Source organism: Pavona decussata, unplaced genomic scaffold (assembly GCF_977016875.1).
Source record: "Pavona decussata unplaced genomic scaffold, jaPavDecu1.1 SCAFFOLD_61, whole genome shotgun sequence".
NCBI lineage: Eukaryota > Metazoa > Cnidaria > Anthozoa > Scleractinia > Agariciidae > Pavona > Pavona decussata.
The window spans coordinates 2302494-2329797 of NW_028145482.1; the positions used below are offsets into that span (position 1 = coordinate 2302494).

General features: G+C 40.0%; 5 protein-coding genes across 8 annotated transcripts; 1 reads left to right on the forward strand and 4 right to left on the reverse strand.

Moving 5' to 3' along the window:
• Positions 1–1046: 1046 nt before the first annotated feature.
• Positions 1047–7411, reverse strand: LOC146479050 (dynactin subunit 3-like). The gene is made up of 7 exons (XM_085111317.1): positions 7258–7411; positions 7015–7099; positions 3865–3951; positions 3644–3727; positions 2943–3001; positions 2231–2290; positions 1047–1248 (listed from the first exon to the last, which is right to left on the reverse strand). The coding sequence occupies exons 1-7, from the start codon at positions 7369–7371 to the stop codon at positions 1162–1164; spliced, it is 576 nt and encodes a 191-aa protein (XP_084967443.1). The 5' UTR covers positions 7372–7411; the 3' UTR covers positions 1047–1161.
• A 33-nt stretch (positions 7412–7444) lies between these two features.
• LOC146479051 (cryptochrome-1-like) lies at positions 7445–17457 on the forward strand. Of its 4 annotated transcripts, none has more exons than XM_085111314.1 (9): positions 7445–7746; positions 10137–10331; positions 10504–10780; positions 11469–11609; positions 12470–12640; positions 13012–13152; positions 14224–14375; positions 16133–16338; positions 16752–17457. In XM_085111314.1, the coding sequence occupies exons 1-9, from the start codon at positions 7508–7510 to the stop codon at positions 16853–16855; spliced, it is 1626 nt and encodes a 541-aa protein (XP_084967440.1). In that variant the 5' UTR covers positions 7445–7507; the 3' UTR covers positions 16856–17457. The 4 variants fall into 4 exon arrangements, 3 of the variants coding, with proteins under 3 accessions (XP_084967440.1, XP_084967438.1, XP_084967441.1); XR_014865015.1 differs by lacking the exons at positions 16133–16338; positions 16752–17457 and adding exons at positions 14477–14945; positions 14976–15571 and having other exon boundaries at positions 7488–7746; positions 13012–13188; positions 14224–14391; XM_085111312.1 differs by having other exon boundaries at positions 7488–7746; positions 13012–13188.
• Positions 17381–20142, reverse strand: LOC146479052 (mediator of RNA polymerase II transcription subunit 22-like). The gene is made up of 3 exons (XM_085111318.1): positions 20014–20142; positions 18687–18767; positions 17381–17599 (listed from the first exon to the last, which is right to left on the reverse strand). Exons 1-3 carry the CDS (start codon positions 20140–20142, stop codon positions 17381–17383), a joined length of 429 nt encoding a protein of 142 aa, XP_084967444.1.
• A 2532-nt stretch (positions 20143–22674) lies between these two features.
• On the reverse strand, positions 22675–25553 carry LOC146479053 (uncharacterized). Its single transcript, XM_085111115.1, has 4 exons — positions 25535–25553; positions 24409–24569; positions 23491–23590; positions 22675–22814 (listed from the first exon to the last, which is right to left on the reverse strand). The coding sequence occupies exons 1-4, from the start codon at positions 25551–25553 to the stop codon at positions 22675–22677; spliced, it is 420 nt and encodes a 139-aa protein (XP_084967241.1).
• A 102-nt stretch (positions 25554–25655) lies between these two features.
• LOC146479054 (uncharacterized) lies at positions 25656–26915 on the reverse strand. The gene has a single exon (XM_085111152.1). The coding sequence runs from the start codon at positions 26789–26791 to the stop codon at positions 25706–25708; it is 1086 nt and encodes a 361-aa protein (XP_084967278.1). The 5' UTR covers positions 26792–26915; the 3' UTR covers positions 25656–25705.
• Positions 26916–27304: the final 389 nt, after the last annotated feature.

A 27304-nucleotide genomic window follows, 5' to 3' on the forward strand; every position in this document is an offset into this window, starting at 1 on the left:
TAATTCGCTTGGTAAACCATTCGCGGGGGAAACTTGAAACTCTGTAGAGCGACGATGGATTAAGCACTGTGCATCTTTTAGATATAGTCGTCGCGCCGCTTGGACCGTTTATTATAACAGAATTTCACAATGTTCCTGGTCCGTAACCAGAAATTTTTTTCACCGATGCAGTTGGAGAATGAAAGCAATTGATTGGGAAAAAAATAAGACACTGGCTGCGCGAAAAAAAATGCGTTTCTTTGGGCGAATTACTTTTCCCCCTATATTTTGTATAAAGCAGCATCGTTCTTTGGGAACTTGCATTATCGGATTATCGGACCATTTTCCGCGTTTGGCGAAGTTTGTGGCATTGCCGGTGGATTGCTACGGAATATTCTTTAACAATAACTGCGAGGTGTAACAGTTTTCACAGTCTGCAGAACTATAAAATAACGCACAAGGATAGCAAACCCATTGAGTGCTCGCCAAATTTAGGCATCAGTCGATTCCAAGATTCAAAAAGAAACTTACTGTATTTGCCGATGAATCTGTCATTAAAGAAGCGACAATACTGTAGGGTGAAAAAAGTGAGATGGTCAAATGCCCTGGGGTAATTGGGTGGAAGGCTAATGCCCATCCGCCGGGATGGACAGTGTGGGAAAATGCCCTACTATTGCCCGGCGGAGGGGGGGGGGGGGGATGGGCACGGCTGGAATTGACTGATGCATTAGTGATTAGCTTCTGGTCTGCAAAGAAAAAGAACATAAATGCCACTTTCTTGCAATATCTGATATTTTTTTTAATACAATCTGACAATTCTCAAACAAAAGGGAAGCCACAGCCTCTCCAGCTACTTCCACCTATGATATCGATATCTTTAGTTTTGCAGGAAAAGGAAGATTGTTATGCATCCTTCCCTTTCACATCTCCTAACGAGAGCAAGGACAACTGGGTTCAACTCACATGGAATCTTCATTCTCAGTAATTGGGGCATTACTGATACGTGTATACGGACATAGGTTTGGTTTCTTCAGTTTTGGAAATTTGAACTCAAGTAACAAGCAGCCTTTACATGTATAATATACACCATTTATTCTTACATTAAATGTCAAACACAAATCCTAACAAATGGCCTTACAGCAAGCACTTGAATATTTTCTACATTTGTTAAATAATTTTCTGCTAATCAGCTGGTTTGACTTCCACGGCTTGTTCAATCTGAGTCAGTGTATTGTCCCACTGAACAAACTGTTTAGATAGAAGATTTATCTATAAAATGATATTAAGGAAATATATGGAGCATTTAGGTTAGTCATAGTTAATTGAGAAACTGGTTATGAAACCTTGCCATGAAAACAATTGTGCTGCAATTTATGTTGGAAGGGCTGCAACCGCGCACAATCCTTTGTTTTAACGTCCACACCACAGTTGAATATCTTAACAGGAACGTTTCTATTGGTCAGTTGTTCCAGCACGTTTCAAGATTTATTGTGTTCTGTTCAGTGGTCGGTTCACGATCAAGGACAAAAGTGCTAACAAAAACTTTTAACAAAGACGTTTGTCAAGTATTATAACCATTGCATTTTATTAACTATGGATTGGTTTATTTGCAACATTTGCACGGATATCATTGACCGGATATGGATGCACACATGGTATGTACTGATGGTTCAGTTTATCAAACCACTGAAGATCAAAAAGCATTCAATTAACCCTTCTGTGTCACATTTAAGGCCATTTTTCAGTTTTGGTCATTGGCCTAAAATCTGTTCCCTTAACATTGCTTTGCATATTCTGTGCTCATTTTGCCATTATTTTCGAGAAAATCTCACTGAAAGAAGCACTTGGCATCCTTTGTGAACAAAATAAAAGATAGGAAACAAAATGGCATAAATTGCGACTCCAGGAAGGAAGGAAGGAAAACGTAGCCTTTTCCATGGGATTTTCACAGAAGTGGATACAGAAAAAAGCATGGGGCTATGGGCCCAGTTGTTCAAAGCCCGATTCAGCTAATCCTGGATTAATGCAAACTTTGACTCAAGTTTAATATTATTGCTAATCAATAAAGATTCTTCCAAAAAATTTTCGGCCCTCAGTTTTGACTTGGGCTTTTCTTTACCTTTAGCTTGAAATTAGACTTTAAACCCATTTTAACCAACGATGATGAAAGCCTTGATTAACTTTTAATAATGGATTAGCGTTAATCAGCTTTCCAACAACCCGGCCATGGTTTGGTTAATTGAAAGGATACAATGTTGTTGTAGGCTGTTAAAAGATTATACAATCTCTCATTGGCTGTACTGAATTCTTCCTGAGAATGAACCAAACATAAGTATAATCACTTCATGGAACAAATATCAGACATACATGTATGTAAATTCAGCATACTAGGGAGAACAATAATTAGAACATTTAATATTAAAAGGCAAGAAATCAGGTCATTTCTAAGTTACAATGAACCTCATTACCAAAGTGAAGCTAACTGCAAAGCTTTTCATCTGGAAATTAGTTTTGTTTGCATTATGAATGAAAACTAATTTTCATCACGATCAAAACTATGCATAAAGCCCAGGTTTCATAGTGAGGTTCAAAGCAACTCGGAAATGGCCTACTGTAGGCTTGACTCTCAGCAATGAGCCCTTGCCCCACCCTCCCCTCGCCCCAAAAAAGAGCAAACAAGAGAAGCAGAAACTCAGTCCAAGAAAATTGGCATGAATGGTGAATTCTTATTCTAGTAAGTGTCTTATGGATATTACAATAAAAATAAATATATGGACCTCACATGTACATAAGAATGTAAGACAATTGAAGAGACAAAAGATAATTCAAAGAAAATAATGGGTTTTTTTTAAGTATGCCTGTGTCACTGACTGAAAATTACATCTATCAAAATTTATCTTTTAGCAAGATGAAGGAAACATATACACCTCTATGCACTCAACAAAAAAATTAATATTCAAAACCTTTTGCTGGATATGAAGTTCCACCAGTGGTTGTAATTTGGCAGACCAAGTTGGTAAATCTGTTGTGAAAAATATACAAAAAGTTAAACCCAATCACATTACAGCCAATAAACAATCTAAAATACCATGTAACCAAGATATGAAGGTCGGCAGTGTGAGTCTCAAAATCCCAAAAACATTTCTGACCCAAAAAAACATTTTACATGCATAAAGTTCATTATCAGAAATTCAACTTTTCATAATTTTGAAAGCTAAAATGTTGAAACAATGTCAAGAAACACATCACCAAACTAAAGAAAACAGATTTGAAAAATACCTCCCAGGCCTGAAAACATTTTCCAAATTTTGAGAAACAGCTTCCTTAACTCCACAGTTGTGTTGTTTCCTCAGACAATGAACTTTGCTCCAAATTGCCTCTTAACTTAAGGTTAATGGCTAGCAACTGCGAAACCATAAAGCAAACTAACAAAATACTGTGGGTAATCATGTGAACTGTTGGCATTTCATCTACAAGCCTGCAAAATCATACTACTTTTTGCTTCATGCTGAAGTAACAGCATATGGAGGTACATGTAGTGTTGGTGGCCTGTATCACCAAAGAAATGGCTTGCACTGTGGTTGATAAATGGATAATAAGGGACTCTTGAATTTTCTACACGGTGATACAAGTGGTATTATCGTGTATTAAAAATATCACAAACCTTTAAGAGGATCTGTGGTTACTACTTTTTTCAAATCTTCCACTTGCCGAAGCTGCTCTGCACAGGATCTCAGTTGGTTTTCACCTACGTGTGGCAGTATTTCAAAATCGTAACTGTGATGACTAATAAATCATAAATCACATCATTCACAAAAATTAAAGAGACTACATGTCAATTGTTAATGTTCTGAATCCAAAACAGTAAATAAATTCCTCTCTTACCTGCAATAATTATGTCTGCTTTAGCATCATCAGAAAGTGAGGCTTTTTCTAAGAACTCAGGAGACAGAAATGTCTCCAGCTCTTTCACTGATTGGAGAAAAACAATGACAGAGTTAACAAGGAGAAATTTGTACATTTTCTCACAATTTTTCAAAAGCAAAGTATGTGGATTTGTTTGTTTCATCAGAATTTGTGGTTAGCACAAAACAACCACATGGTGTACTGTACCCAAACAGCACAAAAAGGTACAAGCTTTTTCACCAGAACAATATGTAGGTTTTGCGTTGACACAAATTTAACACAGACACTTCGTATGGCACGTTGGTTTGGTTCCCCATGATCATCTCTGTTGTGAATGTGCCAACTCTCCTAGATTATCCTGGAGTCTTCTTGATACTGAACAAAACTCTTAGTCTCCGATACAGATCTCTAAATCCCCAGGATAGAAACAACTTGCCATGGATATTTTAACCTCATATTTTCCCAAAATCCAAAACATAAGGTTTTTCAAAATATCTATATTTATTATTACGGTTTCTGGTCGCATTTTCAAGCATTTGTCACCTTATCTGTTATAGGCATTATGGTAGCTAGAGGAAATCTGTCACAGTGTGGTAGTTTCAGTGGATGTTTCGAAAACGAAGACCCCAAAAGCGAAGACCGAAGACCTAAGACCCCCTCATCGAAAACGAAGACCCCTGATCGAAAACGAAGACCCCCTCATCGAAAACGAAGACCCCCTCATCGAAAACGAAGACCCTTTGATCGAAAACAAAGACCCCCTGATCGAAAACGAAGACCCCCTGATCGAAAACGAAGACCCTTTCGCCTCAGCTCAGACCTAAAGACAAATTCTGTCAAGTACCTTTGTCAGTATTGACATACACAAGACAGCATTTGTATTAAACTGCGATTTAGGGCAAAATTAGGTATCATTACAAATCTTGGGAGGGATACTCGTGTTCGTTTACCTAAAACACGGAATCCGGAATCCGGAATCCGGAATAAAAGAAAAAACAAAATGAAATTCATTGACATGAAAATTTCAACGAAGGTTAAAGTCACTTGGGAAACAGTTTTTATAGCTTTTGGAAAATTGTAATATCAGTCAGGAGCCCAGTGAAATTTTCAAAAGTTTCCCTTAGATTTCAATTGCTTAGGCAGTTGAGCCACTCATTTGGAATAAAGGTTCCCAATCTTCAAACGTACCCTTAAATACCCCCACACCTCTTCCTGCTCGATAACGTTTCCTCCTGCCATAGCACTTAGATAGACAATGAAACATAACTAGAGAAAAGAGTCAGTGTTGCGTTTATCACTCATCAACTCTTCGCAAGACTCATTGTCTTTGCATAATAATATAAAAAGTCTTGAAACAAATCCGTATTGGGGTGGCTTAGATTTCATCTTAAAAAAAAAAAAGCTTTGAATTGGCACCGACCCTGGGGCCCGTTTCTCGAAAGTCCCGATAATTAACTGGCCCGGAAAGCTGTTGTTGTTTACATTCAAGGTCGAGGTTTCAATAGTTTTGCAGATAATATGACAAAACTATCAGTTAACAAAACAAAATGGACTGGTTTGTTAGCTACGACCCGCACTTTTATTCTTTAGATTTTCATTTGAATATTTGATTTCGGGCCCAATAAGTTACCGGAACTTTCGAGAAACGGGCCCCTGGATAGACAGCAGGCAAAGTTATTTATTCATTTATCAACTCATCCGTCCGTCCGTTCGTTCTTTCATTCCCTTTGTTCCTTCGCTCACTCATTCACTCGGTCGTGGTTCTGTCATGCCTGCCGGCATACATTCGTACGTTCAATCATGTATGCATGTATTCATTTATGCACCTTTTTACAAAAGAGTGTCGAGCTGCGGGTACAAAGGAAACGTTTTATGTCGATGGCCTTTTTTGAAATACAGTAAGAACTTCGGGAGCCTGTGAACGATTTCCCATAATTTAGTAATCACAATAGCAGGCTGTAGATAACAAATTATTTTATATCCTCTAATTCTAGATACCTTGGAAGCCGGTAGATCTATTGATTTTGATTTAGAGGTAATAAGTCTAAATATTTTAAGCCCCATTCCCACCCTTATGCCCAAACAATTTGTTGAGCCGTAATATACGTTAGTCACAATGTTATGACATGTGTAAAAGTATTTTTCCATCGTCACCATTGTGAATGCGCTAATTTGCCTACTGTGCCTGTCAAAACACCACCAATCGTACACATCCCTCTCCCCTAGCTTTTCCGAAAGAACGAAAATCCCCTACTCACAAGCCAATCAGCATACGGCAAGTTGCACAGAAAAAGAAAAATAGAAAGAAAAGAAAGTCTTTCCTGATTTACGGATTCCGTTTATTTGAATTTATAAAAATAGATAGGTGTCGTTTTGGTGTGTTTTAAAGTTTTACGCTTTAAAGGGACTGTCTTAGAATACTAACACTTAGGCAAACTTCTGAAAATTTCACTGGGCTCCTGACTGATATTATAATTTTTCAAGAGCTATAAAAACTGTTTCCCAAGTGACTTTAACCTTCGTTGAAATTTTCATGTCGACGAATTTTCATTTTTGTTTTTTTTTTTATTCCAGATTCCGGATTCCGGATTCCGGTTTCCGGATTCCGGATTCCATGTTTTAGGTAAACGAACACGAGTATCCCTCCCAGGATTTGTAATGATACCTAATTTTCCCCTAAATCGCAGTTTAATACAAATGCTGTCTTGTGTATGTCAATACTGACAAGGGCACTTGACAGAATTTGTCTTTAGGTCTGAGCTGAGGCGAAAGGGTCTTCGTTTTCGATCAGGGGGTCTTCGTTTTCGATCAAAGGGTCTTCGTTTTCGATCAGGGGGTCTTTGTTTTCGATCAAAAAAGGGTCTTCGTTTTCGATGAGGGGGTCTTCGTTTTCGACGAGGGGGTCTTCATTTTCGATGAGGGGGTCTTCGTTTTCGATCAGGGGGTCTTCGTTTTCGATCAGGGGTCTTCGTTTTCGATGAGGAGGTCTTAGGTCTTCGGTCTTCACTTTTGGGGTCTTCGTTTTCGAAACATCCAGTTTCAGTGGTTGATTTTAGGCTGACGACTTAAAAAGCTGAACTGAATTGGTTACTCAAATCAAAACAAAGTACAGTTTACGCATATGAATACCCTGCTTCCAGACAGCTGCTATTCTTGTGTACTTGGTTCCGATTCTATCAAGGCTTTTCTGTACACTGTTTAAGGTTCCTAAGCACTGAAAGAAAGAAATTTATATCGATTATTCACGATTATCGAGAATATCGATTTGTAATGCACTGATTTCATTAGTCACCTCTGAGTTATTAAAAGTTACAGGCAAATAATTTCCCCAAAAAGGCACGATCCCACCAAAATACTAATCAGTATAATTACCGATGAATCCTTAAGGTTGTGGACATCTTCTTCACTAGTCAGAATTCGTCTTTCAAGGTCTGATATTCGTTTTTCAAGAACATTAATATCCGCACCTTTCTCTCGGACGGCCATTTTTGTTTTTCTTGATTTTTCAACGCCCGCGATAGAGCAGCAGTCATTCGAGTATATCATGTAAATCTCACTAAACTGTCAAACGGTCTGAAAGTTTTCATTGCCTTTCATTGGTGTTATGTAACCACGGTTAAAAATGGCCGCGAGAACATCTCGATCTCGAGTTCATAACACCATTCACTGGTTTCGAAAAGGCCTACGACTTCACGACAACCAGTCTCTTAAAGAAGCGTGTGAGGAAAGCGTAACTCTCAGGCCGGTTTATTTTATCGACCCAGAATACGTCAAACATGGGAACATGGGATTCAATCGTTGGCGATTTCTGATTCAATCGCTCAACGACTTGGACAACAGCTTGAAGAAAATAGGATCTAGGTGAGTAAAATAGTAAATAGTTATTTTACTGAGTAAAAATATGACGTTGTACAAAATTTCGGCACAGCAGCATTGTTACACTGAACTGCAGGGGTCTGTCAAAAAAGATTTCCTAGTCATTCCAAGCCACTAAATTATGCAATCAACGTTTCTTTCTTCTTTTGTACTGGGCTCCACATGCCTCTGTCTCTGTCTTTTGCAGTATTTCTTGGAGTCGTTTTCAGCATGAGCGTGTAATAACAAAGTCCTTACACGTGTAAACGCTTTGTTAAATTGGCCCGAGGCTTTCTCAAAATGTCCATTTCCCACCACCCCACCCCCCAACCCAGTCAGAATGAAAATTCCAGGGGATGGGTGGAGGGGTCTCAAAGACCAAAAATTTAAATCAAATTATGAGCTATTCCCTACGGGGTTGACCAAATGAATATATGAATATAACATTCATATATTCAATATTATGAGCTATTCCCTACGGGGTTGACCAAATGAATATATGAATATAATATTCATATATTCAATTGAAGGGCTGGGAGCATAACCGACTTATGTCGAATTTCAGTCCGTTTTTCAATGTAGCTCGGATTAGTCCAAACTGTTGCATGTGAACTGCAATTCGATTGAAAACCATTGTCCAGTATTTTTTTCACGCGGCTTTGTGTTTCGTGTTAATGCCATTGAGAAATTTTACCATCTTGTAAAGATATATCGGTAACATTATAGACACTGGATGACCAAAAGGACAATGCACTGGGGATTAAATACTTGTATTCAATATACACTCGTTGTCTTTGAAACACGGCTCACGAAAGCGGTGTTTTCCGCGGGAGCAACGAAAAGAATGCTGTCACGCTTTTATTTGATTCTGTTACAAACTACTACGTACGTGACAGGAATGTCCGAAATGTAAACAGTTACGTTCTCCAAGAGAAAATGTGTCCATTTCCTGGCGTAAAATCCAGCTTTGTCCCGTTTGTCGACATATCACTCTTGATAACGCAAACTACTAGCATTCTACACGATTAACAGGAAGACATGTAGCCATTTCAACGATTAACAACGATTAACGGCAGTTCTATTAAAAGGTAAAGACTATCTATTATTTTTAAGAGCAGTCGGTGTTAACCGTTGAAAATCTATGTTAATCGTACTTTTAATGAATCATTGCCTTGAAATTGTCAAGTTAATCGTTACATACCGAATTTCAAGCCTGGCAAACCACAACTAAGGCTTGCAAAACACCTTGCACATGGCGGGATTTGTCTCTGATGCTCCCGCGGGATTTGATAATCGAATTGAAAAATTTCGCCACGGCACAGTCATGACTACCAAGGAGGGATTCTTTGAACAACATTTCCACCAGTTCCTGTAAACTGCATTCGTCAATTTCATAACTTTTCAAAAGATCCATAGATGTCGTGCGTTTACAAACTTCACCAAACAAAAGCGAAACCAACTAGCCAGTACGATACGCAAGTTATTTATCCCGACTGCCTTGATCTATTTTGGGCTTGTTACAACCCGCAAAAGCAAACCATGATATCATCTCAAACGTTACTTATAGAAACAACAACTGGTGCGGCTAAACACGGCTCGTGGACAGTGGAAACTTTTAGCCTACCGATAATTTGGAAAACGAGTCTGCCATGGACAAAACCTATAAAAAAATTTGCCTTCCAAGCGCGTTCACTTGTAGACAAGCAAACTACCAAATCCCCCTCCCCCTCCCCCTGACTCAATGTTGTCTTTTGGGTCACGAACAGTTTCCTGGCAAGCATCACTTCCCACATCAACATTGCATAAGGGGGAGGGGGGGAGGGAGAAGTAACTGTGGTAGAATTATGAAGGGAGAAACAGTAAGTGAGTGGTTTTTTGGCTGTCTGTGTTCGGTTGTCATTGCATAGGGGGAGGGGGTGGGAGGGAGAAGTAAGCAAGTGGTTTTTGTTCTGTTCGTGTTTGGTTTTCTCAAGGAGTTTTGTCCACGATTGTAAAACTGCGAAATGTTTTCCAAAGCAGGGAGAGCCAAAATTCGTACAAATCCGTGCGAAATCGAAAGCTGCGCTAAAATTCGACATAAGTCGGTTATGCTCTCAGACCTTCAATTGGAATTTCCAGAGGGGACTGGGATCTAAGAAAAAAATCCCTCCCCTGTGGCGAGTATGGATATTCATCATCTGTTCAATGAAACATATATTTTTAACTGCAGATGAAACATTAAATAGAAGAAAGATCTTTGCAGTTAGTACACAACTTAAGCAGTTGCGAAGTGAAAGCCTGAAAAATTTTTTTCAGGTTTTCTTTTTGCAAATGACTAACTGTGAGGATCTTTTCTTCTATTTAATCATTATCTGTTTAGCATATATGTAAATTGCCTTAATTTTGTATTTATACAGGTTATTTGTCATTCAAGGGAAGCCTGAATTAGAATTACCAAGACTGTTCAAAAAATGGAAAATTACAAAATTGACATTTGAGTTTGATCATGAGCCTGATGGACAAGCAAGGGACTCAAAGATTGCTGAGCTTGCTTCTAAGGATGGGATTGACGTGCAAACAAAAATTTGCCATTCACTGTATGACTTAGACAGGTAAGTGATAAAATTAGTATTATTCTTTCCTTTTTGTTGCATGAAGTGAAAATAAAAAGTCTCCATACTAGAGAGAATTGCATTATACAGAACATGATGCCCATCAATTGACAGACAGTTCAAAGATTACTTATAAATATTTGTCTCTTTTATATAATTGCACCCATTTCAGGATTATTGAAAAGAATGGTGGCACAGCTCCTTTAACTTACAAGAAGCTTTGTTCTATTGTGTCGTCAATGGGGCCTCCCTTGAAGCCTTTTTCCACTGTAGATAAGAAAACCTTTGATGGTTGCTCTACTCCAGTGAGTGATGATGAAGATAAGAGTTACCGTGTGCCCACCCTTGAGGAGCTTGGAATTGAAACACCTGAGGAATCAAGCAGTGTTATATTTCCAGGAGGTGAAACTGAAGCTCTCAGAAGACTAGAAGAGCACATGGAAAAAGAGGTGCTGGGTTATAAACATTGAACATTAAAACAACAGTAATTTGTTTCCAATATGCAGTTCCCAAACGAATCATTGAGATGATAGTTCCTTATCCCTCCTGTAGGATTAAGGCATGTACATTGTATTCCCTGGCATTTCTTTAGCTTACCACCTTGCAGGATGACCGCATTTAAAGATAAATCATTGCATGCAATTCACTTCATGTTAAAACAAATGAGGCACAGAATATTCCACCAAGAAAGCTTAGCAGAGCAGGAATAGCACAGTGGTAAGGGCACCTGCCTCCCTAACCTGAGTATCAGGCTTTTCGGGGCGGGTGGAGTGGGAGGTGGGGAAGGGTAAAAGAAGGGAAAACAGAAGAAAAGGCTTGTTCTCCTCTTCTCCTTCTCCCCCTCCCTCCCTTCCCTTTTCTCCCTCCCCTTAGAAAGGCCAGGTTGCTGCCTCCCACAAATTTGGCCCCAATTCAATGCCTGGATTCTGGGACATTCATGGGATGAGTCTGTTGTTACTGTTTTCGTCCTTTGTTTGGAAAGGATTTCTCTGGGTACTCTGGTTTTCTCTTCATCTAAAAAATTACCATTTCAAAATTTCCAGTGAGATATGGAGTAGCACAGGCCAACACTTCAACGAAGAGATTTTGTGAATTACTTATTTCTGAAAAGGTTTTTTTTTGTGTGTGTGTTGTCAGGACTGGGTCAGGAAGTTTGAAAAGCCCCAGACAGCTCCTAACTCCATCCAACCCAGCACCACTGTACTCAGTCCATATGTGATGTTTGGCTGCCTCTCAGCCAGACTGTTTTATCACAGATTATCTGATGTGTACTCAAGGGTAAGTTTACATGTACAGAGAGTTGTCATAGTGATACCAGTGCCACTTATTCAACTTGACCTACATTTGATTTGTAGTGGTATGTGTTTCTTTCTACAGTGAAATGATGAAAACAAAACAAGGAATGACATAAAAAGCTGACACTTTTTAATGATATTAGTTCAAGTTTTTGTACTGAAAAGAGAATCTTGATCTGATTCATGTATCCCTTGGATGAACCCTTTAGAAGTTATAGAAGTGCTGTTATTAAAGTTTGGTTTGGGGTGATGCAAACAAAAGTTTTAAAATACAGAGTTGCATGAATGAGGCAACAGGGATGGTTTGTTACCAGCACGAAACTCATACAACCCACATTTTAGTTGTACAATTAAGTTGAATTCATTTTATTATCTTTGCTTTGTGGGCATAAAAAGCCACATTGGTTGAATACTGTACACGGCAAGATGACAGAATAATATTTTAGATGGAAGATGATTTTTTTATTAATAACTAAGTCGCTTTCAACCAGAATCTATGGACAACTGAGGAAACAGCTTTGCTTAGAATTTTTAGATTATATACAGGCTCAAATCTTCTTCTACTGCAAAACAGCTAGTTATTGTTAAAATAAAAGAAGTCTTTAAAATTATATGAAATGTCTTAACTTGTTAGTGGTTTAAAAGAGGTGCTCTTTTGGTGTCTGGTTTAATGTTTTTTGCCTGTCTGTCTATTCCTCTGTGTGTCTGTCTATCTCTGTCTGTCGGTCCATTTCTCTGTTTGAGTCATTTACTCATTCACCCACCCAACCAACCAATGAATCAATGAAAATGAAAGTCCTCTAATCTCTACTAACATGTTGTCTAATTGCTGCATATTTTTAGGCCAAAAAACATTCACAGCCCCCAGTTTCACTACATGGACAGCTGTTGTGGCGGGAATTTTACTTCGCTGCAGCATATGCAACTCCAAACTTTAACAAGATGGAGGGCAACCCTGTCTGCTTGCCAGTCCCATGGGACAACAATCAAGAGTTTCTCCAAGCATGGACTGAGGTATGCATTCACACTCCTTCCCAGACGGAAGGTACTTCTTGGAATTGTGCCACTGATGGTTCTAACCTAGAACTCAGACCAAAAGAGATGACCTTAGTTTTATTCCCTATTTTACATCTAACTCAAAAATCCTGCCCTTTTCAAACGAAATGTACACCTTTGTTTAGACTAGTAAAAAAAATATCTCCAACCTTGATCTTACTATACAAACTTGTCTTGACCAAAATGGCTGAAAACCACACCTGTGTCTGTACATACATCCTGTACATTAAACCCCCTGTTTGGGATCAGACTTTCAGCATTGGTGCCAATAGAAACTATTGGTTAAGTTGATCAGTCCCCTGCCACTCCACCCTCCTCTTCATTTGCAGGCACGGACTGGTTATCCCTTTATTGATGCTATCATGACCCAACTGAGGAGGGAGGGCTGGATACACCACTTGGCTCGTCACGCTGTTGCATGCTTCTTGACCCGGGGAGACTTGTGGATCAACTGGGAGGAAGGTTTGAAGGTAAAACAAACTGTTTCGACTGCAACATTCATCAAAGTAGGAAAGAAACTGCACTTCTTTCCGTTGGTTTTCCGTTTGCTCAGCTCTCAAACTGGTTTTAAAAAAAACCTCGAGAAAGACATTCTAATAAATCAGATTATACGTTCTGCTGTTTTCAAAAATAGACATGGTCTATAGCTACCTTAACGGGCATTTGTCACACTGTGCACTGTTTGCGTTTTCCCACGCTTGACTCCGGTGGCATGTTTTCGTTTCGAGTTCCGATTTAATTGGCTTATTGCGTTGTTTGTCTGTTGTGATTAACCAGGCCTATGTGATTACTTTGGTTCTGGTTTTATGAGCAAGGTAGGGTAACAGCTATTTCCATAGCCTGCAGAACAGGTGTTTTTTTGTTTTTTTTTTGCGTTTTTCAGGCAAGCGGAGGCAAAGCGCGGAGCGCGAGTTACGCGTGACGGAAGGGGGGCAAACGCGCGCCACTCGCGCTTGCCTCCGTTCGCCTGGAAATTGCAAAAAATAATAACGCCTGTTCCACGGGCTATCATCTTTATAGCCTCTGCCGTCTCATCATGCCTTGCGTTTACTCTTAGTCTCTTAGTCTCTCTGACTGTGAGGTGTGTTCAGATCTTGTAGTTCTCCCCGCCAACAACTACCTAAACCTTATAAGGTCCTTATACATGAACGACTTTTTGCAAGTAACACTGTTTGACATTTCAACGATTCGTGTCCATGTCGTTTTCAGAGTTCAAAGAAAAGATTATGTTCTGTTGGTATTGTTTGGTGTCTGTTTATGAGGTTAGATTATGCTCAGGCTTTGAGGTAACTCGTTAAAGAGTCGAATGCGAGGTTACTGTCATCTTTTATTCGTGGATAGCTATAGTTTTGTTTTTGGTTAGTCTTCAAGCCCTGTTACTCTAGTTTTGTTTTTTGGTCAGTTTAGACTATCCCTTGTTGGTTACGCTTTCAGCAACCCTTCAGTGAAAGGGTTCCCCTTACCTTGGCGAAGGCACTGGTCAAAAACCTCGACATTAAAGACTAATAACAGAGTACATGTTTGTTATCCTTTCCTTCAAGGTGTTTGAAAAGTTTCTTCTTGATCACGACTGGAGTTTAAACGCTGGTAACTGGATGTGGCTGTCCGCAAGTGCCTTTTTCCATGCTTACTTTCGAGTTTACAGCCCTGTGGCGTTTGGCAAGAAAACCGATCCTAATGGAGATTACATCAAGTTAGACTCCAAACATGTTAATAATAATAATATTTAATATTTAATACTTATGTTGCGCTTTTATCTATAAAAATACTCAAAAGCGCATTACAAAACCTGAGCTTATCCCAATCAGGGGCAAAGCCAAACCCAAACCCATTCATGACTTGATTTTTGCCTGTTTTCCCGCGCTTCGTAGTTGTGTCACGCTTCTCTTCGGCTGCATGTCTTTGGTTTGAATTCTGGGCCCGGTTGTTCAAAATCCGATTAAAGCTAATCTACGATTAAAAGATAACCGAGGTTTTCAGTGCGGTCGTTAAAAAATATTTTTAAAGTCTAATTTTAAGCCAATGGTAACGAAAAGTCAAAGTCAAAGATGAGGGACAAAATCTTTTTACAAAAATCTTTATTGTTTAGTGATCAAACTCGAACCAAAGTTCTCGTTAATCCAGGATTAGCTTAATCGGGCTTTGAACAGCTAGGCGCTGGTGACAGTTGTCACGGCATTTCAGACTAAGGCAGGGCCGATATAAGTTATTCAAATCGATCCGATACAATTACGATATTTAACAATTATTCACCAAAGTGGAGGTGAATAGTGAGCTATTCACCGACACTGAGTTGAATAATTGTTTTAGTATATATCATACAAGCTGAGTAAGAAGTGGACCAAACTTTACTTTATTTTTGACAATATACCGACAAACGGTGGGAAATTTTAAAATCTCGCGTGCCTCGCGGTATGCGATTTCTTACTGTAGAAAGTTTCGTCTCGCTTTCTTGCGGACAAATAAAACTTCTGGACGCACTGGTTCAGTTGCTAGGTGTCTTTTTTTCAATTGTTGTGTAAAATTTGTCTTGTTGTTGAACCATGCCGCAAGACATAAGATGTTTCATTGTTACGTTGTAATTATAGTGTTCGACAGTTTTCGTGAACAATGTATTGTATTTTATTTTTCGCCTTAGAATATGAGGTTTGAAAGAATAAATAACTTACTATGCAATGCCGTCAAACCAAACTTTCTTGCCATCTTTGTATTTTTTGTAATAGCCGTCTTTTTTATCGAAATATTTTCCTCTTAAGTGACCGTGGCGAAACGGGAAGCCATCTTGTTTCTCTTCGGTTGCTCGTAGGTGAATAGTACTTGGCTAATCACCTCCGAGCTAGCCAATCAGCGCGCGCGAAAAGCACTATTCACTTGTGTGGTATATACTAATAATCGATATTTGCCAGTTTTGTCCATTCGATATCGATATTGTGGCGTCAGGCGACGAACGAGTGGAGAATGAATAATGGCAAATCACAAACAGGAAATATAGAAGACGAGGCTGAAATATTTAGAATTGCAAAAAATTCTCAATTTCACACCATCTCTGGTTTCATGAGGTCACGTGAACAGTATTGATTTCAAATGTATAGAGTGTTTTCATTCGCGTGACTACCGGCCATATTGGTTTACTGAAACAAAAGAAAGTATTTGTATAAAAATAGAGTTCAATTCCCAGAGGTTTATTTTGGGACACCAACATGGCCGCCATTTCTTTGTTTTGGGACACCAACATGGCCGCCGTAACGTCATGTGAAAACACTCTATTGCAACAACCAATATTTCTGGAATATTTTCTCGGAAATCCCGGTATCGATGATATCGCACATTTCAATGTCCATATTGGCCCACTCTAACTTGTGGTTTAAAGGGTTATTTTCATTTGTTGTGATTTGCAGTGACCAGTGCGTCGCGTAAGTCAACAGTGTCAAATGTTATTTTTGTCTCTAGGAAATATATACCAGTTCTAAAGAAATACCCACCAAAATACATCTACGAACCATGGAATGCCCCTGTTAGCGTCCAGCGAGCGGCGGGATGTGTTATAGGTAAAGACTACCCTAAGCCAATTGTGGATCATCAACAGGCCAAGGAAACCAACATTGCAAGGATGAAGAGGGCCAGAACAAACCATTATGGTGGTGCTACTGATCAAGGTACATCATGATTTTTCTCTTTCCGTGGCCTCCTCGAGGCCTCTTTCACGCTCGAACTGAGACTAGAGAGAGTAATTAATGAGGAGCGCCGCGTCACCCTCCCGTTTTCCAACATATGGTGATGTGCTTTTCTTTGGCGTCTTGGGCTCTTTTGCTTTTCATCCATTGGCCTACATGTATTTCCCCTTTTGTCCTTTCCATCCTAAACAGCCAACGTAAATTTTAACTCCAGCGTTTCTTCTACTTGGTAATAAACCAACTTCAAATGTCACATTCACATTTTCCTTCCTTCATTTTCTACTTTTTTTTATTGGGTTTTTTTTTTTAACAGAACTGTATTCTTCAATTAAAATGGTGGAAGTACGGTATTTTACAAAATCTTGGGCTAACTTTTTGTTCTTCTCCTTTTCAAGGCTCTGACGAAGAAGCAAAAAGCAACTCTCCCAAACGAAAACGCGTCAAACAATCTTCACCCAACAAGAAGATGAAGAAAATAACTGAATTCATGAAGAAGTGATTTCAGTGTTATCAAATGTGACTCTTTCGGTACTGACACGTTTCGCAATGTTACTTTTACTTGTCCCCTGGTGCCAAGGTGGCGCATAGGGCCTCGTTTCGCAATGTAACCGTCCACTTCCTCATTTAGTCATTATGACTTGTTTGGGTCGAAACAACAATTTCTTTTTTTTTTTTTTGGTGCAGTTGACGAAGCTCCTTAAAGTCAGGCCGTTGCATGATTAAAAAGCCACTATGAGTTACTATTAAAGTTTGCTACTATCTAAAATTGACGCTGTTAAAAAAAGCAGAATAAAAACATACTTCATTTCGCTGCATACTCTATCTGTAGCTGAACTGAAAGAACCCACCATTAAAATTCGCTGCTATTTGAAATTGGCGCCATTAAAAAAGCAGAATAAGAACGTATCTCATTTCGCTGCATCATGCACTATCTGTAGCTGAATAAAAAGCCAGCATTAAAATTTGCTTTTACTTAAAATTGATGCTGTTAATAAAAATATATTTCATTTCACTGCATCATGCACTATCTGTAGCTAGAGGAGTAGTATGATTGTTCCAGTTCAAACAAATAAACAGCTAGTTCTTGTTTGAGAGTTAAAAGTTGTTGATCTGTTTGGTTGATGATTTCCTGTAGAGCATTGCTTCGTTCAATGATGCTGGTATTAACTGATGCAAAGTCATTCAAGATGAGAAACTCCTTCATGTCTGATACCAGCTTCATCAGTGATTCCCCTGCTCTGACCTACAAAAGAGCGATGAATTAAGGCGACTCAGGCATGCAGCATGTCCGCATGGACAAACACAGCGGACATATTTCAAAACAGTCAACTCCAGTAAGCTCTCGCTCCCTTTCAAAGGCCAGGTCACTAAGCAAGCGACTGTTAAGGTGGGCCAAATCACGGAAATGTAATTTTGAAACCAGTCCTTCGGAGTTACAGTGCGCCGTGCCTTACCGTGACCACCCAACAAACTTCTTTTACAAGTTGGCCAATCAGGATACGCGAATTTCATTAACGGTCACGCCTCCTTGCAAAGTCCAACAGGCAAGTGACGCAACAACGAATTATTGAAAACATGTCGTTTTGTATTTTATGAACAAGGAGGAAGATATCCTGATTGGCTAACTTGTAAAAAAAGTTTGTTGGGTGGCCACGGTAAGGCACGTCGCACTGTAAAGACAAACGAAAAGAAAAGACGGTCAAACGATTTTCAACGCGAACTGTCGCTATATGCGAAGAACAGTACATGCCTTAACATTGTACTACCTTATCTAGACTGCACAGTAGTGTAGCAACTCTCGTAAGCTTGTAATTGGTCTAATTGTGTAGCAGCTGCTACTGATTTTAGGGTGGGAGTTATTGTTCTGTTGTTTGTTTCATCGTTTTCTAGAAGAGTCGAAAGCCAATCACGTGAGACCTTATGAGACCCAGACTGCAATGAGCACACTACCATCCTTGTGGTATGACTAGTACTATACGCATGTGCACAGCCATAATATCCGGGTAATGGACAGCCGCTCCCTCCTTGTTAGCCCGGTATTAGGTAGCCTCGTCTGTCGACCTAGGTTGTCGCACGAGGTTAATTAATTACATAACACCTTGCAACAATCTGAAAACCTGCGTTTATTTGAAGCTGACATCGAAACGGCGACCAGAAACTGGTATACCTGGCTTTATCAATATACATGACAAGAGTCGATTACACACGCTGGAAGTGGAGTAAATACAGTCTACTGTTTGCGCAAATGAACAAATGCCTTTATTGTATCCGTAAAACGGTTTAACATACAACGGAAACAAACAGGGCATGGAGTGTACTTAAATACTTACTATATTGGCAGCTCTGATATTGCCTTCATATTCATTCTGTATTGATTGTGTTAACCTGGGTACTTGAGTTTCACGTTCCACCTTTAAGAACAACACGCTTAGTCAATTGCAACAATTTATTATACTGTGAGAACATACATAGTGTGCTGTGGGACTTAGTCGTAGTAGTAGTAGTAGTAGTAGTAGTAGTAGTAGTAGTAGTAGTAGTAGTAGTAGTAGTAGTAGTAGTAGTAGTAGTAGTAGTAGTAGTAGTAGTAGTAGTAGTAGTAGTAGTAGTAGTAGTAGTAGTAGTAGTAGTAGTAGTAGTAGTAGTAGTAGTAGTAGTCAGGGGCACCCAACGACAGTTTTCTCTCAGATGCTTTCAAACGCTATTTTAGGCTATCTGGAGGGCCTTTAAGCTCTATAGGTCCATTTTAGGCTGCGCTATAATATTTTTATCTGTTCGGTCATTCCAGGGGAACTTCAGTCTTTTCGAAACTACTGGGACATTTTTGTTCATTTCCCGAAAACCTTAGGTCTTATTTCCTTTCCGAAAATCTTAGCTGACCTTTTTTCGGTACCCGAAACGACATTTTTGTCAATCCGAAAACACTAGGCCTTAAATTTCCCATATCACGAAAGTTCGAAGTGAAAATTCCCTTCAGAAAATTGTAGGGGATTAAAGGGCCTTCCGAACAGATAATTTACCGAAACGATCCGTTGGGTGCCCCTGAGTAGTAGTAGTAGTGGTGGTGGTGGTGGTGGTGGTGGTAGTAGTAGTAGTAGAACTCTGGGGTCGGCAATGTAGTAGTATTTAAATTACGCATATGCGCGTGTATGTAGACCACCAGGAGATTCTACTTGACCAAAATGTCTAAAATTTCATACTTGTAATTTCCCCCTAATCTCCAATATCGACATGTTCTTTCTGAACTGTTTTCCAGACACATATTCCAGTAGTGTAGTATGCACCGTTCACGCCCCTTTTTCGCGAGGGAATCTCAGTAACGTCGATGACGTCATAGGCTATTGTCATTCACATGCTGTGGAAACATCAGTTATAATAGATGATGTCATGTTCTATTTTAGGCTTACCAACGTGTTACAATTAAGCAATAGAAGGGTTTGACAGGCGTAAAAGGCGTAAACTGTGCATACTATACTACTTATCCTCCATATTAGATTGGTTGGGGTAACCATACCCCTAAAAAAAACTCATAGTATTTGGCGGTCTCACCCCTAAATATAAGCAAGAGGTTTTCGTTTTGCGGCGGTCCAGTTGCTCCATTGTGTTACTTCCCTTCTTTTCTGAAATAGGAAGAATCTATTAATTTGACAACGTATGTACCTTTGACGAGTTCACAATTTCGATGAAGTTATCCAGTATTGACTTGACGCTATCTTTCAAACGTTTAGTGAAGGACATAACTAAAACACTTGTTCTTTGAGGTAAAACTTTGCTTGGTTGTGACAACATCTGCAACAAACAGAACGAAACCTATATGCATTAATAACTGAATCACTTATGAAAACCGACATTAGTGTTTTCTGTAAAGAAAAGGGGGTTAATAAGAATAATGTATTATTCAGTAAGTGACACAAGCATACTTGGAAAAATATCCGAGTGCTCCTATCAGGAGTCGAACCTAAGACCTTCCGCTTACTAGTTTGGATGCTCTACCACTGAGCTACAGGAGACTCGTGCGAGCTAAAGCCATTAACCTAGTTTAATGGCCTTAGCTCCTAAAGTCAATGGCCTTAGCTCCCACGAGTCTCCTGTAGCTCAGTGGTAGAGCATCCGAACTAGTAATCGGAAGGTCTTAGGTTCGACTCCTGATAGGGGCACTAGGAATTTCTTTTTCCGAGTTTGCCTGCGTAATTGCTGAATAATACATCATTCTCATTTATTCACCACATATTCCATCACATTTATTCCAAAAGGGGATTAGTTTCTAAACAAACTGCGGTGCTGCGTCGCTGGAGATTGGAAACGAATGTTTGGTTTATCAACAGAGTTAACAACTTAAAGTAAATTGGCCACCGAAAAAAGATTCGATTGCTAACGTTTCGAGGCGTTATCCCTTCGTCAGAGCGAATCCTCAGAGTGGCCAATTCTGTGATCAGCCAAACATGTTTTTCAGAAAAATGAAAGGACTAGATATTTCCTCGTTTTAGCTCCATTCTAAGAGAATATTACTTTTTAATATAACTACCATTTTATACGGGACAACGACAATAGCTTGCCAGCTTCTTAACTTGTATAGAAGAGGGTGCTACTTTGAAATTAGGCGGTATAGTGCCAGTGGCAACAAGGAAAGAAATCCTCTGAAGCGTGTTGTTCAATCAAATCATGTTTCTCCCCTGTACATATCTCCTCCCGAACCGGCCTATTCTTGAATCAAACATGCTGATGGAGGAAGACAGTGGTAAATTTCCCCCTCTCCGTGTGACAGAAAAAAAGACAACAAAGTACAAGCGATAACGGTGCAGCCTGCGCGACTGGCGGGATGTTGGGCGAACAAGCAGCGAAGTCGCGAGGGGAAGGGGAAAGGTATCGATTTACCGGAATAGGCTCAAGCTTCTTCCTCCAACTGTCTGCAGGCCTCAGCTCTTTGCTCTCTAAAACAAAAGCTATGAGATCTCAAAAAATAATGATAGCTACACTGATTAAGAATAGGTACAACAAGACAAGGAGTTGAGTGACCAAGACGTTGGCTTTCAGTTTAATTACAGCATTATTAAAGGTAAGTCATGTGGTTTTTTCAAAGTCAAAATAACGGTTACTGCATAACAAACTCACCTGTGTGGGGCTGCTGAGTAGCAAGTTCTGTCTGTTCTGGATGCGGTGCACCGCGACCCAAATGTGAAGTAGAGTGCTGTGAGATGATCGTTAAGGCTACAATATTAGCAAACCAGGGCCCGGTTGTTCGAAAGCCGATTAACGCTAACTAACGATTAAAAGATAACCGAGGTTTTTTAAGAATGTTTTTAAAGGCTAATTTTAAGCTAATGGTAAAGAAAAGTTTAAGGCATAACTGAGGGACAAAAATCTTTTGAAGAATTCGCATGGGTTAGAAAATAAACTCGAATCAAAGTTCACGTTAATCCAGGATTAGCTTTATTGGGCTTTGGACAACTGGGCCAAGGGGTTTTCGGTTGGAAATTTCGGAAACTTTTGTCTCAAATGGAAAGGCTTTTTTTCCAGTCGTTCCAAACTTGCAATCTCATTGGTCGATCAAGAAACGTACGTGACAGCAAGGAGTGCGCAAGAAGACAACGAGATGGAAATGGAAATTTTGTGCAAATGGACCGGTAATTTCCCTTTCCAGCCAGTTGGAACAGAAAAAGTGTGGTACCTCCGACGGTCGTCCTGTTTGTTCCGTAGAATTTCCGTTTGATCCGCGCGTACCATTTGCATTTCAACACACTACAGGTTGAACCAAACCGAAACTTTTGGTTAAATGGAAAGCGCCCTGCTCAATTTTGAGAGAACTCGTAACGTCTAACCACATTTCTGTGCCCAAAGGTCTTTCTTTTGTCAATGCCCAGGCTCATCATTTCATGCTTCGCATCAGTAATACGGTATTGGCAGTTCACCTAACCTTGGACACTAGTCAAGTGTTTTAGACGTTTGGAGTGTAACTAATCAATTAGTTTGGTCCGCAAACAGCAGTTGTCATTGTTCTGTCTTATGGGGACGTGGCAGTGTACCATAATGACCGAATTTCTAAAACCATATAAAAAAAAAACAAGTCAGACATCCATTTGCAAACAATGAGAAACATACAGAAAACCTTGCTCTTTCGTTTCCCTTCGCTTTTTTTAACAAATTTAGCGGATAGAGCACTATAGAACAGTGGCGAAGCATGGGTGTAATGGGTAAATGCCTCGGAACAAGGATCGGAAGATTCCCGCTTTTTCTTGCGCCCGTCCAAATGTTTTGACGGATCGTTGCGTCGGAAACCTGGCAAAAAACTGAGGGAAAGTTATCGTAGGATGGGGTAGTTCTTCAAGTACAAACAGGAAGTACGCGGCAGCAGTGTGGACCATTTTGCTGTTGAGTGGCTTGTGAAGTATATGGATCAATATTTACCTGAAAAGGCACAATCCCCTCCCATGATAGGTCTAATAATTCAGGTTCTTCGTTCTCTAAAGGAAAAGTGAGGACGTGTTAAGAGGTAGTTCTCTACCAAACTGTTTACCGCATAAAAGGAAATACAATAATATTCGTCTCAAGTTAAAAACTGCAACGCGAAAGGCTTTTAGTGCTGTCATTATACATTCAAACTCGCAATAGTTCTGGTTTTTACGGAATGCGTAATTGTCCAAAAGTGAATCTTTGCTGCAAGCTTGAGATTGCTTATTAAGCTGAGCCTATTCCATGAGTCGTCTGTTCAAAACACAATAAAATCAACTTATGTCAACGATGGAAAAATCTTAGCTCAGTTTACCAAGATCCCGCGGTACCCGTTATCCACGCTGAGATTTTATTCCGTACAGCCTGTTAAACAGGCCAGACCGGTTTAGGGAGCCATCACTCTTCAGGGCAGAATTGCCCACCAAGAAATTGATATTCCTCTTTCTTTACAATTGAATAAAAATATATTACGCCCATAAAATTGAGTAAAACAATACTGGACTAGCAAGAGTAAAATCACTCAATGTTGCACTTTTTTTGTGGAAGTTGATTGAAAACGACAATTGATGTCTCGTCTCACGTAATACCGGAATGAAACTCTTCTCGGAAAATCAAGCTAAATCGGCCCCTAAAAAGCTAAACCAATTATCTAACGAGCAATAAAAAGCACCCATTGATCTAACAAACCTCGGGACTGTTTATTCCCCTCCTCTGTGAGGTGTAACTGGTCCGGGGATTCTGCGAGTTGCATACGCATTGCACTGTGACCCAGATGTTCAGTAGAATGCTGTTGATTGAAAGTTCAGGAAATGCAATTAGAAGTGTGCATTACCTTAATTTCTTAGTCAACAGTTCTGTGCACAGCGTTCATCATTTCAATTCACAGGCTGTACCACTAAACTGTACTTAAAAATCCCACTTAAAAAATACCAGCAATTTGACAAGTTGGGCTGAAAAGGGTCTTACGTTTTTGGTTCTATTGAGAAATTAGGCTGTGGACATTGGTTACTATTTCTTTCAGGGGATCACCAGTCCCCCCCCCCCCCCCCCCAACCTTCACAACTACGCCTGCTACACAGGCTACTTATTGCTGAAAAAAGAGAGAACTAATTCATCTGTGTCATAAACGTATTATTGTGAAATAATACCGACTGTAGTTTTTCTGATTTCTTTCAACCCACAACAAGTCCCTTCTGACATTTCCAGTACAAATTGTTTATCGAAATGAGCACCTGTTTTAACTTTTTTTACGGTACTTAACCCTGGACCGCAGTGTACGATAGTTCTACAGTACAAGTGCATACGCCATTGATTTCGTTATTCAAGAAGCACGGAGCATTTCGACCGTTTGAGCGTACTAAAACCATTTTCAAAAAGAAAGAGTCAGTTTGTGCTGCCCCGTGGTATTCGTCCCCCAAGAGCCAACTTGGGGAGCATTTCGCGAGCATTTCGCGAAAGATGAGGAAAACAGAGGCGCAGGGCGTAATGGGAAGGACGCGACAGTCCCACAACACTATGTGCACTGCGTTCGAGGAAGAGAGAGACGCCTTCGCATGAGGCGGCTAGGGTCCTTCGATGGGTTATGAAGCACTCTAATCAATTTACCAGAACACTCGCAACTTCCTTCCTCAAAGTCTTTTGCTTTCCCTTTCCAAGAATATCTAGTTGGGTGTTTTCCGCTATCCGAGAGGACAGTTCCTGAACTCGATTTGCGGGAAGGTTTTGCTCCTCCGTCAGTCTGTCTAATGACTTGTTTTCTTCATTTTCTGAAAACAAAAAAGCAACAGGGTGTCAAAAAAATCCTCCAGCTGAACGTTTACCAGATCGAAAAAAGAATACAGTACTGACAAAAACAAAAACAAAGCGATAAAATGTAGCTGTAAGATGAAACGTGCTACAGTGTGTTAGATTAAGAAATGTGTAATCTGCAAAACTGATCTTGGTTATTATTATTTCATATTCATTTTGAAGGGCTAAAAAAGGATGCGATTTAGAGCAATAAATGGTGCGATTCGTGAATAAGTCGCACTGTTGAGAACCAATGCAACAATCAGATTGCAAGGATCACCAGTGATTTCAAAATGGGTGTAATAAATGTTGTAATTAGTTGTCTGTAAGTGAGGGGAATGTTCCTAACTCTGTTCGTTCAACCATTAGAGTCTGCTTCGACACGAAGAAGTTTCCCTGACAAGTGGTTTAGACTGACAATTTTCACTAGCTTGTTAGTGTGAAGAGGTAAAAATTGCAACTGACTTGTGAAGGAAAACTTCCGTGTTTGCAACCAGCCTTAAAGCCAATAGAGTCCGGTTGCCTTAAATATTTAGCAAAATTCGTACACCCATAACAGGTATTCTGGTCGGCAAAATACGATCGTACTGATGGTCGCGACGGGTGGGTAATTTTACAACAGGCGCGGGACGTCGCGCATAAATAAGTGTGCTGGCTTAAAAAATGAGGAAACTATATTTCTACCATAGAAGAAATATAATCAAGCAGGAGGAGTAGGAGGCAGCGTGGTCGAGTGGTTAGGGCGCCGGACTTGAAATCCGGTGGTCCCGGGTTCAAGTCCCTCTCTGACCGCTAGCTGGAGTTGTTTCTCGGTAGCCCCAAGTTCAACTCCTCGGCCGCGCTTGTAAATAGCCAGCTGGTCTGCCTCCTGCCAGTTGGGATTTTTAACCATGTTATTTTCAATTTGTATTATTTCTTTATGAAGTTTAATGCTCGACCTCACTAGCACTTGCATGTGCCATAAACACCGCCGAGGGTAAATAAAAGTTATTTATTTTATTTTAAGCCACGTTGAAATCTCAAGATGGGCAAGGCTATTTCCGAGTTGCTTTTAACCTCAATATTAAAGCGAGGCTGAGTGAAAAAGTTTTCATTATACAAACAAAACTAATTTTCATATGCAAAGCTTTGCACTTAGGCTTGCTTTCATAACGAGGTTTACAACAAATCGGAAATGGCTTATCCACTTACCAGTTTGCTTGGCTAGATGCAGAACACCGACGATGGGGTCGTGATCCAAAAGATCTTTCCTGCTTGTATTACTTTGCTTTCTTTGATCGAAGTCCTTGTGATCTTTCTCGGTGAGGTCACTGCTGGGTGCTTCGGCATCCTCGAACTCAAAGGGCCTTACTGAAGACACTTTAATGTCTCCTTTCCACGGAAATAAGACAAAATTATCTTTGTAAGGGATGTATTTAAAACGACCTGGTATGTTTTGCAACAACTTGCTTTCAGCTCGAGCGGTTAACTCATAATTTTCCAAAAATACATGTTTATCGAGGTCCAGTTCTAGAGTGTTCAAGTTAAAGTCCCCGCCTATGATAAAAGACATTCTCTCCTCCTTACAAACTTCACGCAAGAAGCATACAAGACCAGCAAACACTTTGTTTTTGGCGATCGGCGTCTTAGTTTTGATATGCGGCCCATGCCATGAAACGGCTAGGAATGGTGCACAACGAAAATCTCCTTTACGTCTTTGTAACTTAACCATCGCAATCCGTGTTAGTACCTCACTTGTATCTATATCAGCTCTTTTGTCCAGTCTCTCCTTGATTCTTCTAATTGATGTGTCCGTAGTGTTCACAGGCTCCCCAACAAAGTCCTCCATGAGCCACGTCACGGCTGCTTGGTTGCCGTTGGCAACAAATTCATAGCCACCAGTGCCACATTGCTCCACTACTTCTTTCTTGAAACAACCCGGAAGTTCTTGGCAAAATATCACAGACGCAAAGAAATTGCGCATAATGATTGATAACAGCTTCCTGCGATCACCTACAATACCCTTTCCGTTCATGTTGACTGTCAAGATGAAATAACTTGGAGATGATGCACATTTCAGACGCGCATCGTGTATGGCTTTCTTTAATTTGACCTCTTCCTCCGGTAACTCGCTTTCCTCTATTTTCCCCTCGTTCACTTCACGCAGAAGGAAAGTGAAAACTGTTGATATATCTATTACCGTCCAATCATCCATACTCATCGATCGTCTGCAGGGTGTTTCTGTTATAAATGACGAACAATAGTAAAGCAAGCAACAGCGATGACCCGAAGAATCTGGTTAAGCTTTGCCTAATTTCTGAGAGATTTCTTGTTTAGAGAGGGCCCTGAAGGAGTAAAATGGGAGCTGAGATTTTGGGAAAATGGGATTCGAGGCACTGTCTGGGATTTGGCGAGTGGGACTGGGAACAAAGAAGCCTACAATGTATATAATACATAAAAATGCAGCAAAATGGTCCTTAAAAAGACCTAAAAATGTTTGCAAATCAACGATGTCAAAACAACGTAGTTATGTTCTGAAATTAGCGATTTGGTGGCACATCAGTAGGTGCTGCGCCTGTCATTCAAGCAGGCCTTCCGTCTATGCGTTGCATAGCTCTAGAAGAAGCTACAATAATAAAGTAGAACCAAAGGACGAGTAGCTGTGCCGAGAAACACAATATCTTGACACAAAAGCAAATGGCTGGGTCCGCAAAAAACTACATGATGATGAAGT